The 14,630-nt window shown below is 40.4% G+C and overlaps 1 protein-coding gene across 1 annotated transcript in view; it reads left to right on the forward strand.

Annotated features, from left to right (window-relative positions):
- LOC146668351 (sphingosine kinase 1-like) overlaps nucleotides 1–14,630 on the forward strand; it is a 38,315-nt gene that overhangs the window by 14,912 nt on the left and 8,773 nt on the right. Inside the window, exons 2-3 of the mRNA XM_085410248.1 lie at nucleotides 4,689–4,838; nucleotides 14,042–14,136. Coding sequence (XP_085266374.1) covers nucleotides 4,689–4,838; nucleotides 14,042–14,136 — 245 coding nt within the window. The remainder of the gene's footprint in view (nucleotides 1–4,688; nucleotides 4,839–14,041; nucleotides 14,137–14,630) is intronic.

Genomic DNA, 14,630 nt, shown 5'->3' on the forward strand with positions numbered 1-14,630 from the left:
TCACAGATCAAGTAAACGTAGTTGAGGCGCAGAGCATAGCTTTGTTGTTGGAAGTTTCCTGTCATTTTGTATCTTGATTGTTGTTTGTGAGGTTACTTTTTAATTTACACAGTTCCCTTAATCGCCTCATCCAAGATGCTGAGTTTCTTGTTTTCACCAATTTTCACCAATTGTGTGAAGATGTTCCAGTTTGACTTCTGCTGCAATTGTTATTATTTTTTTTTTATGCTTTATTTTTTTATGATAAATTGATTGGCATTTGCGTCAGCAGGGCTTTCATCAGGACTATACAGATCATCAGCAAATAAACAAACACGACGCTTATCTGCTGTCATAAAACTCCAACCAGTAGACTGTTTAGAAAAAAAAAATATATATATATATTTGCTACAGTCTTTTGCATCTTATATTAGATGTTTTGGCTCAGTGCCATGTTGCTGCTGCAGCAGAGTTAATGATAGAGGAGGAAACCCAGAGCGTGGACAGACAGACGAGAAGATAGTGTCCTCTGGAATGTTTGTAGAAAAGCGCTATATAAATACAGGCCATTTACCATTTACCATTTAGAAGAGGAGGGGTGCCACACAGGAAGTGGCATAGGACTGGGTTTAGCCAGCAAGAACTGCTGTGTGGGTGTTGGGATGCGCACACACACACACACACACACACACACACACACACACACACACACACACACACACACACACACACACACACACACACACACACAGACCAAGGTCAGGGCGTTCGGTGCCAGCTGTCGTGCAGCTGATTCATGAGGGCACTTTCTTGTCTTTCCCTCAGGAGTCCAGTCGCTATGATTTTGAGATTACTGCATCTGAATGATACAAGGAAATGTGACGTTAACGCTCTGCATTTATAAAAAGACATAACCAGCCTTTCTTGAATGCCAGTTTATAGACTAATGTGATTATTGTGTACCGTTACATACAGGTTTTACCTGCCATTACCGTTACCCGAAGGACCTTCTGCTAACCCGAAAAAGAAAAAAGAAAAGTGTAAATGTTTTTTTTTGTTTTTTTTTAATTTATATGCTCTCATTTTATATGAGCTCAGAGTGATAGGCTGATACGTTTTGCTTTCATTTAGTCACAATAGTTTCCCTCCCTGTATGTGTGTCTGCATATGTAAACCCTCTTCTCAGATACATGAAGCAGAGCCCAGTGAAGTGAAGATAACCTTAATTACTTTAGGTTATGTTACTGTGAAGGTAATAAAACAACGGAGAGAGTAAGAAAAAAGTATTCCTGTTTCCTGGATCCATCCATCCCACAAAGCATCAGCTCAGGGGAAACCCTGCACTTAATTGTGCACAGTTCACTTGTTCAGGCTCGGCCTTGGCCACTGGAGCGCCTTGAGGCGACTGTTGTTGTGATTTGGCGCTATATAAATTGAATTGAATTGAGTTGGAGCTTATTGTACCAATGCTTTGGTGGAATTGCAAGCATTATCTTGCAATTCCACCAAAATGTGGTGTGGCTCATTTCTGAAGTGACACAGAAACTGCTCTCACACCGGTCAGAGTAGTCCTGGGTGTATTTTCAGCAGAAGCCTCGTCAGTTTGCACAGAGAGGACGAGGAGTCAGCAGGTCAGAGGAAGGATAGAGAGTCTGGTCGATTAACAAAATAGAGGAACCTGTGCATGTATTCCTGGAATTACTACAATCAAGGACACGGGTATTGAGTAATACTTACCAGTTCTTCTGCTTTACTGAAATAAAAGGAAAAAATTGAATTCTTGGGAAAAATGAGAAGTAATTAAAATGAAATTGCATACTTGAAGTGAAAATATACAGAAAACCACGTCATATTACTTCTTAAATCAAGTCCCCAACCTCTCCTTAGTGTCTAGAGCACTGATGACCTTATACAGGAAAATAATAGTGGGGATAGTGTGGGTTGTCCTCTATTAATGGATAAAGTTTTATTTGTCACTAAAATACTTTAATATATTTAAAATTACTCACTTTGGGGATTCTGATTCATGTTGATTTATTATACTGTGATTTAAATGTAGCTGAGCATTGTGACACTTGTATTTTTCCTTTATTTGCTTTTCCCTTCTGAGTTATTCCAGCAAACTAATAATGAGATAACAAATGAGAATAAATTAAACAAGCAAATATACTCAGGTGTGTCTATTGGCTCTAAAGCACGAGCAAAGATCGAGCTTTGCACCACATAGTCCAGATTCCAGAATTACCGGTTTAATCCACAGATGCTGCAATATTACTTAGATAGTGCTAATAAAGTGGCAGCAGTGTGTATAAAGTTATGGCAATGGTTCAGTTCAGGATTACTGAAAAAAGACTTAACGCCTGAAGAGTTCACCTCAGGTCAAACTGTTAAGGTGCCGTAACGTGTAAACCTCTTTCCGACCGGTTTCTCTGCATTCCAGCGGTATCACTGTCAATTAGGTTTTTAACCAGTTAGACACACTCATCACTAAAGCATTTCAGTTGTTCAGCTGTCAGACGTGCTAGGATGAAAATCCAATCAACTGCAAGAATCAACTGTGAGAATTCTCAGGAATATCACTGTAGGGTTTTTGGATATTGAGTTGAAACAATATAGCATGACACCCAGACTTTTTTTATTGGATCACACTATTTTTAGAAGAGTTTATTCCCCCCCCTGTACCTGTTTGTAAAATGATCCCTTAGCTGCAGCTTGTCAAATGTAGCGGATAACTTCACCAGAGCTTTTTTTTTGCCTTTTATTTTAAATATTTCCCATCTGACCTCCAACAAAAACACACTGAAAGGGAGAGGAGGAATGAGATGGAAAATTCATGAAGTAGTTTGCTTATAGGTTTTGTGTGGGGAGGCAAGAAATGTTCTTTCTATAACTTTCTAAAACATTTGAGATATCACCATGATATCATCTTTCGTTTCTCTCTCAGAGCTCGTATCGTACTTTGCATATTAAGTAATAATCTTTCAGATAAAATGGACCTTTTAGGCTAATGTGTAATTTTTATATTAAAATGAGCACTTATTTACCTTATACTGGTAAATACAAAATCCAGTCAGTCAGTTCTTTCCCTTTAAGTCAGCGTTCCTTTAACTGGGCGCCCCTTCATAAGAACTGCAGGTGGATGCTGCTGCTCTGATTAGAGTCAGAGCTCTTCAAAAGGACGTCCCCTCTCACTTCCATCACGAGGATTCGAGTTTTAAAAACTGACTGAAAGAGCACTCTGAAAAGATTGCATTCAGGATTGCTGTACCTAATTAGTCCTCCTCAGAGGAACAGAAGGCCAGCAGCAGTTCTTCTCTGTTTTTTTTAAGCCCCCACACCCAGTCTTCTTCACTGTGTTAAAAAGATCACTGTGAGATCTTTGTAACCCTCTGATAACTGTTTCAATCCCTAATTTGCATCAACCCCGCAGTTAAAAATTTAGCAAAGAGCTCAGAGCTGTGCACATTCATCTTGAGATGCAAGCTGTGTCATTGGACTAAGTTAGTGTGTGCCACTGACCTTTGTTTCTGCTTGCGTCCACAAATTTTTCTGTCAGGTCTGTGCACAAAGTCTCCTTATCAGTGGGTTCTTAAGTAAATGAGCTGTATTTCATAGCAGCTGCAGGTACATTACAGGTAATATCACAAAATTAAATTCAGATTAAATAAAGTACATTTATCACATTAAAAGAATGCACAAAATTTGCAAAAGATCAGCTGATGCAGAAAAAATACCAAAAACAGTGGGTCAACACATGCATGCATCAGCCAAAAATCAGTTCACATTAATGTGCAGAACATTCAAGGCTCTAGTTCATGCTGGAAGTGTTTCTGTGTATGGCCCATGTTTCTGTCGCTGAAGGCATTCATTATCATGACCTTTTATCCCGCTGGGTCTATGCAGGCGATTCAGGCTTGCACTCCATCGGTTCCTTCCTGTTGCGGTATTAATGAAATATTTTAGCAGTAACAATCGTTTTGCACCTCCATCCTCTCCTTTACACGAGGCCAAAGCTGGTTAGGAGAGATAAGGCTACTGTTTGTGCATGCATCTCCAAATATACCAGTGTGCAGATTCCCAGGTGTCCTGGCTTCTGGCTTTTCTTATGTAGGAACATTTAGTGCTGTGTCTTTTGTGTTTAATATTTTATGACATTTCAACAAAAACTACTTCCTTTCTTGGTACAATGTGTGTACCCTTACTGAAATGTCTAAATGCTAGGGGGTGACCTTATTATTAGCCAACTCAATGCAAATTTGCATTTCAGCTTGGCACAGTGGATGTAAACACATTACCCTGATTAACCTTGCATCGTGTGTGCATAAAAAAATAAAAATAAAACAAAAACTATTCATCTCTCCATCTCTGTTTTTTCATTTTATTCACAAGCATTTTTTTTATGGCACTACAGAACACATACATCATCCTGCCAGGCCGTCCTCCCACTGGTGCTGAAGGGGCACAAAACACTAAAGAAAACAAGGCGAGAATTATGATGGTCTATCAAAGATATAGTATAACACAGAGACGTGTGCAGTATGAAAAATATCCGATATAATATATATATTTTCTTTAAATCATTTCTCAAAGAAGCAGTCAAGTTTCAGTTTCCCAGTATACAATTTGTGGTGTATCTTCAAACCCGTCGTACTTATTCTGATCATATTTGTGGATTCCTTTAGTTACATTTTCTTTCCTCTGCATTGTAGGGGTGTTGATGAGCCAAATGTCCCGCCCGTGCCAGATGATGCTGCTGGTGAACCCACAGAGTGGGAAAGGACAAGCACTCACGCTGTACAACAACCACATCCAACGAATGCTGAATGAAGCCGGCATTAAACACACTCTAGTTATCACGGGTGAGTCGCAGGCACATATTCTACGCTCATTTTGGTTTGATTTTTAATAGATGTTTATTAAAAAGAACTTCACATGTGCACTTTGAGAGCAGAGCTGCAAACAAACAAAACAAATCAGTCAAGCTTTTTATTCCCAGAGAATTCAATAACTGTAACTAATTCATTCAAGTCTGAAAAAGACTTGAAAATGTAAATTAATATTCACTCTATTTTTGTCTGATTTACCCTCATTTGAAAAACGAGACAGACACTTGATTTGTGCCTGATGGATTGATGAGTATCTGACTTTTAAGATAAATTGGTAATATTTAATGAATCCATCCAAGGAGGAAAAAGTCCTTGAGTAAGATCTCTGTTTGCTCCACAGGACTGAAAGAAATCATCTATTATACATGAATCAAATCATCTTCTGGGATATTTGAATTGCTGGCTCAGTTGACTGAGTGCTTAATAAAATAACGGAATAAAAAGACACTGAATTGGGAACGTTTATGTGATTAGCTTAAAGATTCACAGTCAGCTGGTGGCTTTCTGCACAGAGTTTACATGTTCTTCCTCCCACAGTTAAAAAGATGTTGTGTATGAGGATTATTGGCGAGTCTAAATTGGCGAGCTTTTTGTTCTTTTTGGTCAGCCGTGGCTTGGATGCCATCTTTGCCCAGATCGTTCTTGCTGTTGAATCATGAACTCTGACCTTAACCGAGGCAAGTGAGGCCTGCAGTTTTTAGATGTTGTCCTGGGTTCTTTTGTAACCTCCTGGATAAGTCATTGATGCGGTCATGCAGTCTTAGAGTAATTTTGGAAGGCCAGCCCCCCCAGGAAGGTTCATCACTGTTCCATTTGTGGATAATGGCTCTCACCATGGTTCGCTGGAGTCCCAAAGCCTTAGAAATTGCTTTGTAGACCTTTCCAGGCTGATTCCAATGACTTTGTTTCTCAGCTGTTTCTTTGCATGATGTGTTGCTCTGTGTCAGATGTGTCGCTCTTTGAAGTGATTTCTTGAATCTGGCACTAATCAGACCTGAATTTGACTACTGAAAATGAATCAGCTTTCCTAAAAACTGCGTTAATCACAGTTAATTCCTGATTTAAGAGTGGCAAATACTTTTTCACAGCACTGTACAAGGGGGTTATCAGGTGTGGGTTTTGATGTTTATGGGCTGATAATATTATTTTATATGTTTGGACCACCTTCAGATCTGGTGGGCTTTTTAAAAGGAAGTTCCATTCTCTTCCCTTGACCCTGTGCCTCTTCTCCAGTGTGTCAGAACCGTTATTCTTTAGCTTAATTTTCAGTAAGTGGATAAAGTTACAGGGAGACACAGCTGGTGATTAGGCAGGTAGTGAGCAGCAATGATGTTGGTGTGGCCAGAAAAGTTACAGTGACACGCTAAATGTTCATCCTCAGCACCTTAAAGAAACTGCAGTGAATTGGAGGACTAATTCATGGAGCAAAACATAGTCAGTGTATTAAAAAAATGATAAGCAGATTTGTCTTGGCATCTCTTTTTAGCTGAGACGCTGAATTTATGCTTAGGCCTTAGACGTGGGTTTGATCATTTTAAAAGAGAAGTGGATGCTTAAAGTTTGTGGTGAAATCACATTGCGAGGGAACATTGCGAGTGGTCATAATAGGATTTCCAGGGAGGAATCTAAAAATAGCAGATGCACTGATATCGGTCCGGAGGAGGGTGAGTCAATGATCTTAAACAGGCCAGGTTTGTAATTTTTATGGATGTATTGCTGTAATATTTTAATCACACCTCATATTGTAGCAGTGCATACTTACAAGTCAACCTCCCACTAGCAGGATGAGTCAATGATGACACCAACCAACACACACAGCTCAGCAAAGGCCACACCTCCATTCATGGATCTGCTTTTCTTTCCCTCTCTCTGTCTCTCTATCTACTGCTGCCCAAATCCTCTTGTTTTCATGCTGCTGCCACCATTATGTTGACCAACTGCCTCTGAACCGTAAGCATGCTGTGCTGTTATGTAATAACTTTGTGTGCACACACTCAAATACACATATGGATAAAAACAGGTCCATCATAAACACACACACATTCACACAAAATCCCCTTTAGCTGTAATGTGCTTTGATATAATCTCACGGGCCCCAATTCTGACATGTTCACCGTTGACTCTGTAATCTACTCTGGATAGTAATGATCTTATAGTGCGTTGTTAGAAACTCATCTAAAACTGTATCATGGCAGACAGATAATTCATCAAATCAGTGGAGTTTTTTTTTTCTTTGAGTGTCTGTGTTTGTTCGTGAATCAGTGTCGTGTAGGTTAACAGGCAAAAAAAAGTGGTTTTCATCACAGTCGGCGGTGCACCAAGAAAGAAAGGAGGGCAGAGGGAGAACAAATCACAGTCAGGAAGAAAGAAGAAGAAATCCTCTTACGGTGCCGTGCAGAGAATGTCGAAAAGACAAAAGACTTTTTATGATTTCAGAGATGTACTTTTAGACAAGTTAATCCCGGAGAACGAATAAGAATAGATTAATCCTCAAATCTACATCTATGTAACAGCATGGCCACTGACAGGAGAACTTGATTACAACAGCGATGGACAATCTGATCAACTTCTGAAATAAATGTTTCTCTCTAATCTCTCTCAAATAGCCTAGAATTATGTCTCAGTACTAAATATCTCCACCAGGCATGTTCAGAGACCAGAGGTCAGGTGGTTAAAGACAAAACGTCATTAAACAGGGCAAAATAGTGTGTGAGCACGATCCCCAAATAGCACTGTGGGTAGTTTTACAGGTGATTTACAAACGTGATGCTTTCCTAACCAAGGTGTAGTCAGTCCAGTTTAAAGTGCAAAAAGTAGCACAAGCCTTTTTTCTGCTTTAAAGATCTGCATTCCTGTTGTAGTATCTGTACACTGGCATTCACAGTTTTTTGTGTACTTTGTGAACCTTTTATGATTTTTCTGCAGGTGAACGTAAAATCAGTGTTTTCAAACTCTGAACATACTTAATTTTGCACACTCAAGGTGGAACATCACAGTGAACGAGCAGTGACCGAAACTCATGTTTGAGTTACTTTAACTTTAAGTTCAAAGTAAGGGGGCACGATATGACCTCAATATTAGATCGTAATATCCCTTAAAGCCATCCTTTACGACCATGTAACCACGTCAGTAATACGGACTTACTGCTTGCCTTTCCTCTCATATGGAATGCAACTACTGACGCTCAGTTGAGTCATTTATTTACATTTGGTCCACACCTTACCTGTGCCTGACGTGTGATTCTTGCTCATTCCTGGGTGTGTCTCTTTGTTTGTCTGACATTTTTACATTATTCATATATTTATGCCTCTTTGTGATATGATATGGCACAGTCCTAGTTCAAAGATCACTGGAATACAACAACTGCTAATCTGCTGTTTTTTTGTTTTGTTTTTTTAAAAAAGAAAGAAAGAAAAACAGAAAAAGAGTGTTAACTAAGGTGCAGCGTCCGAGTCGAAAGATGAAACCAAAACAAAAGTGCCAAAAACTGCAGCTCCTCTTGTGGCAACTTGAGGCTGGTTTCAAAAGAGTCGATCACCACAGATTCCCATGTTAAAATATCCCACTCTGCTGCATTAAAAAGCATGATGACAGCCTGGTGCGAAATACTGTACTGGCCTCTGGACTCTGCTAAGCCTCATCCACTAGTTCCAGTCATTACATTAGAGCTCCTCCACTACCTGTGACTATTTTGTATTATTATATGTTTTCCTGTCATTTGAGAAGGAATTAAAAAGTGGTCAATTTAAGTTGTTTATACCCATGTGTTAGCTCATTGCCTGTGAAAAATATGCTTTATAATGTGTTTTTTGGCACCCTTACTTTGTAACAGCATGTTTGTCTGCTCCTGTGTGTTCGTGGCATCTGTATGAAGCATACGGCTGGAAGCGTTTGTGGATGCTCTTGTAAGCGGATATTAACAAAAGTGGACAGAGTCATTATTGAATCTTGCTGTGTGGCAGCTGCGGGCACTGCCAGGGGTGGAGGATGGATGAAGGATGACTGCACTGCTGTGGGGGTCCAGTGTAGAGGAGAGAGTGTGTTGTTCTGTCTGTGGTTGTGTTCTTGTTAGTGCACATGTGAAGAAGGCCTGCTGATTCCTCACAGGCACTCTGAGATGACTGTCAGACAGTATTAATTAAACAATGTCATGCTTTTCTGCTCCGGCTCATAAACTCAATACAGACTACAAATATTTACCAGAAGAGATGGCTATTCCCTGAAACTGCTCTGTTGCTGTCTTTCTTGTTCAGTCTTTTGTTCTTTCATTTATGACAGCACTCGTCATGCTCTTTTGAAATCTGCTGTACATCTCGGAGCTCTTATTCTCTGTTGTGACCCACGTGAGGATGTTAAAACATTTATTGCATGAACACTAGAAGAAAGGGCAACGAGAGAGCAGGAATTTTCCTAGATCTCACAAAATGTTGAAAGGAAAAATCTATCGCAGCCTCCTGTTAAGCAGGAATCCAGGAAATCACACTGGAGCTGTGCAATAAAGCTGCACAAAGCGAGTGACATTTTGACAGCTGCTGTAGACAAGTAAAAGGCTCAAAATAGTAAGGAGACATTGATCTCAAATGCCAGAAATCCTGGGAGATAACACAGCATACCCGGGTACAAAATTGGCTGGGCAGTGATGCTTAAAGGGGAGTGCTGCCAATTTTACACATGAAGATACATATTACAGTGTTTGACAGTCCATATTTTGTGGCGACTCTCAGGAGGGACCAGAAATGAACCCTTTAAAGCCTGAACGATGAAATAACTGACAGAAAAGTAGTTTGTCTGACAAATTTAAAAATATTCATTTGCTTGTTTCTTCTTCTTTTTGGTCTTAAAAATGTCTTGTGCAATTTATTTAGGTTTTTACTGCTTTACTCATGTCTCCTAAACCACAACCAATCTAATATTATCAGACTGTTAATCTGGAATACTGAAATACTCTGAAAATCAGTTAAGAAAACTATACTTTGTCTATGTCGATACTTTATCCTCTATACTCTAGCGTTCATGGAGGCACTCATTTTTAGGCTTTGAGAGCTGCGTAGCCAGTGTAGATAACAATTGTGGGAATACTTGTTTGATATGGAGGTTTCCACTTAACCACCACATAGTTTGTGTTAAGCTGCAACTAACTTGTAAAGTTGGTCCACGGCTTTACTGTCACTGAGTCGAGGTACGTTTTCCTCGGACACACGGAGAAGAGGGCGGTGGTGTTTAAACTCCTGTTGGCTGATCTTGCTTGAGGCCGAACTGAGGGCGGGAAATGTCTGTCAGCCCATCTGTGTCTCCATGGATCTGCGATGAGATGTTTTTCTGTTACTGTTACTACAACCTCAGAAGTGCTGGGTCAGTGGAGTGAAAGCCAAGAATTAAACAGAGTGTGCGTGTGTGTGTGTGAGAGAGAGGGGGGGGGATATAATTTTTACAATTGTGTGTGTACAAACTTTGGGTGGCTTCACCGTCAGGCCGCTCCCGGCAGCTGAGAAAGCTGTCGCAGTGTTTAGTGTTTCCTGCTCTATACACACACACACACACACACACACACACACACACACACACACACACACACACACACACACACACACACACACACTCGGTATGTTGTGCTGTTTAACTGTCATCACCTGCTGTCATGTTGCTGGAGGAGTGCAGCTGCTTAAAGATTGCTGCGGGCAGGAAACGTAAAAAGCAAGGTGGAGGTTTATTAAGCTGCCTTTAGCTGGAAGATTAAGGTCGACAGGAGGACGAGGCTTTCTGTTACCTTACATGCACTTAAAACAACATGCACTTAAACCATCACAACAGAGGAATTTGATATGTGGAGAACTGTAATGTCATTTGTGAGGCTGTCATCTCAAGAAGAATGGCATTTAAGGAAGTGCACCCAAACAGGATTTGTTTATTTTCAAGTGACACTGTGCTCTTGCAGCTGTTCAAGCCCTTGCAGGAGCTGATGCTTCAGTGCCACAGATGGGCCGGTCAGTCAGCTGGTGGCAGGATTTTACTGTAAGCCAGTAGGCTGAGATTGATGATAAAGTCTTTATAAAAGTAAGTCTTACCACTTCTCAGCCATTATAGTAATGCCTGCAGGCCCATTTGTAAATGAATGTGGAGTCTCTCAACTCTAATTTCAATATTCAAAGGGACCTAAAAACTGCATATATCATATCACTGACCATCGGGTTTTAACAAACAATTGAAAAGTTTGTGGTTTGGTGACAGCATGCAGTGCAGAAAAGAAAATCACACAGGATGTTGACTTTTACTACAATGTTTTCTGTGAAACAGCATGTATTTGATTATGGGCTGGAATCTGTCTTCATCGTGATCCTCTCACAGTGGCCTGTAATCTTCTGTTGTAGCCATCTGCTGCCCTCGTTTTCACAGCTCTGCCAATCTGTGCCAATCAGTTCCAGAGTCAGTCAAATGTTGCTCAACATGAAATTGCAGTCGGTACATTGCTGTTAAGTACCTGTTCAAAGCTAGAAACACAAAAGTTCAACAGCACTTGATTTTGTCTCCTCTCCACTGCAGCAACTACTATAAAAACCATAACAAGCAGTTCCACCATCCCCTAATGGTTTGACCGATGTGAGGAGCTATCCTTCAGCCACACCGCAGTGTTGCTGCTCTGCAGCTTTGTTGCTGATTGGAGGCCTTTTAAACCTTTTCAGTGTTCAGACTCTGCGCAAATAACTAAATGTGATGTGACTGGACTGATGAGGAGGAATTGATCCCTTCATTCTGTGGGTTTCAGGGAAGAGGAAGTAGAAAGAAAGGAAGAAAAAAATAGATCCGTCACTAGAGAGAAGTGCATGTGTGTCTGTGTGCTGGGTTAATTAATGCATGGAATCTGCATGTATCTTTGCATTAAAATCAGAACTTTAGGCATTTTTACAGAAGTAACCCAGTATTGAATTACTTCATATTTCTTCATATTTCACGTTCTGCTATTTATGGTATGTAATGATCGGTTCTCAGAGCTGTGAAAATGTGGTCTGGTCCGAAAAGACACCAGGACCAAACTGGCTCGCAACGGCACTGGAGGCGTATTAGTGTATTAGCATAACTAACAGGCTGCTGAATGAGAGCAGTGTCTGGTTTCTGTGTTCCTATTTAAAAAAACAAACAAACCCATCTTCAACAAAGCAGTGCGTGGTGGTATTAAAAAAAAAGAGTTGTTCTTAATAGCTTCTTAATAGCTTTTGTAAGTATGAAATATAAGCACCATGTTGAATATGTAATACTAAATGTCTAAATACTTGATACTTTTAGTGGGGATACAGTGAGAAATCCAGTGATTCCATTATTTCAACAACCTAAAGTCCAACTTTACTGAAATGCTTCATCGTTACCTTAATTTTTTTTCTTATCTAATCAAATGAGAGAATGATTGCTGCTTTGTAAAGAAAAAATAAGAAATATGAAACACAGAAACACAAACCAGTGGTGCTGCTGTGTGTGTGAGTGTGTGTTTTACGCCTCAGAGCACTTCTTCTGCCCTTTAACCTTGAAACTGTTGAGAAGGAGACTCTGACAGTGAAAGAGCGATACAGAAGATTCCTACAAGAGCAGACAAACGCGAATGGAATATTCAAAAACCTGATTAAGAAAACTCACGAGGCTTGTGCAATAAAATGTTCAGATGTGACACGCGTGTGTAGGGCTGTTCGATATAACGATATATATCGGATGACGATATAAAAACGTCTATGTTTTATTTTACGTTATCGTTTGTTTCGTGGTGTCGCAATATAAACTCTTTACGGCAATATTTTTCCATCGTTAATTTCTTAAAGTTCTCTCTTTCTCTTATATTTTATATAACCACACTAAGGACGGACAAGCGCCTGTTTTTATGTGTTGTGGTTAGCAACAACGATGGTAAAACCATCGCGTGTCCGCTTGTTTATGTTCCACATAAACCTTTCACAATAAAGCTCAAGATCCTGTTGAGACTTTTCAAAATAAACTGAATCACATGAAAGAGCAGATTACTTACGGATGAGAAGTAAAAAAAGAGCCGCCAGGTGCTAAAAAATAGACCTTAGACTCAAACGTTAGGACAGGCTTTTCCCCGCAGCACGCTGTGTAATATGTAATGTGGGCGATCGTGGCTCAAGAGTTGGGACTTCGCCTTGTAATCGGAAGGTTGCCGGTTCGAGCCCCGGCTTGGACAGTCTCGGTCGTTGTGTCCTTGGGCAAGACACTTCACCCTTTGCCTACTGGTGGTGGTCAGAGGGCCCGATGGCGCCAGTGTCCGGCAGCCTCGCCTCTGTCAGTGCGCCCCAGGGTGGCTGTGGCTACAATGTAGCTTGCCATCACCAGTGTGTGAATGTGTGTGTGAATGGGTGGATGACTGGATATGTAAAGCGCTTTGGGGTCCTTAGGGACTAGTAAAGCGCTATATAAATACAGGCCATTTACCATTTAATAAATACTCACAAAGAAAACGGTGGCCGTTACAACTTATGTCTAAAAAAGTAAAGTTTCATGCATCTGTTAAAACACTCGACTCCAGCTACATGACGCGCAGCTGGAAACACTTCCCGCAAGTCGAGCTGCCCGAGATTCACAGAATTTACAGAAAATGTTACATTTTTGTGATTTATATCGTTATCGGGACGATAGAATTCTTATATCGGGATATGAGATTTTGGTCATGTCGCACAGCCCTACACGTGTGACAGCCTTACAAACACAAAACCTTCCAAGCAGCTGGCCCATTAGCGACAGACGCGCATCAGATTATTCATTCTCGGAGTAATTTGACAGAGTGCTCCTGAGTAATTTAGCTCTCTCAATCTAATTGGCGGTGTGACAGGCGCTTCATTTAAGAGCATACATCAACTTTCCCTCCCACGGTGATACTTTAATTTGGAAACTGAAGGGAAGGAAGACTAAAACTACAGGAGGAGCAGGGATCTACTCAGACTGCCTCAGATGTTCGTGTTTGTGTCATGTTGCTGTCTTTTGGCCGTCCTCGCACAGCTATGCTATTCAGCTGTAACACAAGTAGCTACACCTCTGAGGGCCAACCATGACCTTCCTCTGAGGAGGAATGAAGCTGACATTTTGAGAAGGTGTCCCCCTTTTCAGATTTCTCTTCCAGGAAAGACAAACCTGCATGAGTCAACATACTTTACATATTTTCTCTGTTTGTCTTGCAGAGCGGCAGAATCACGCTCGGGAGATGGTGAAAGAGGCCGACCTGTCGCAGTGGGACGCTTTAGTCATCATGTCAGGAGACGGACTTCTGTATGAGGTAAAGACACACACGTGCACTATGTTCATAACCAAAAACACCACCGTAATCTCAAAACCAATCCAGCTGGAATATATGAACTCAGCTGTTTATTTATTCAAATATACTTTTTATAAACTGTATGTATGACAGTCAAGTATGTTTCATTTGGCCAGATTCTATTAAAAATAATGTTTTACATCGTTTTATATTTACATAAAAGCAAATTATGTGAAATCAGCATTTTTGGGCATAAATGTTTTGATTGTATGGTCATTTTTTAAAGACATGGGCAATTTCTGACATTTATTAGACAAATAACTAAAAATGTAGCCTGCCAATCAAAAAAGAGCAGGCCAGTAGAAACAGCAGTCAGCTACTCAACCCACCAAATTCACCTCACAGTCATCCATCACACAGACAGTGTTAGGTTAAATGTACATAGGCTCTGCCTGGGTTATTTCGGTCTAAAATGGTTAAAATTGCATTCCTAAAAGGTAAAATGAGTGAGTACA

This window comes from Rhamphochromis longiceps, linkage group LG6 (assembly GCF_057381845.1).
Source record: "Rhamphochromis longiceps isolate RC_006_pf linkage group LG6, R_longiceps_female_GT1.1, whole genome shotgun sequence".
Lineage (NCBI taxonomy): Eukaryota > Metazoa > Chordata > Actinopteri > Cichliformes > Cichlidae > Rhamphochromis > Rhamphochromis longiceps.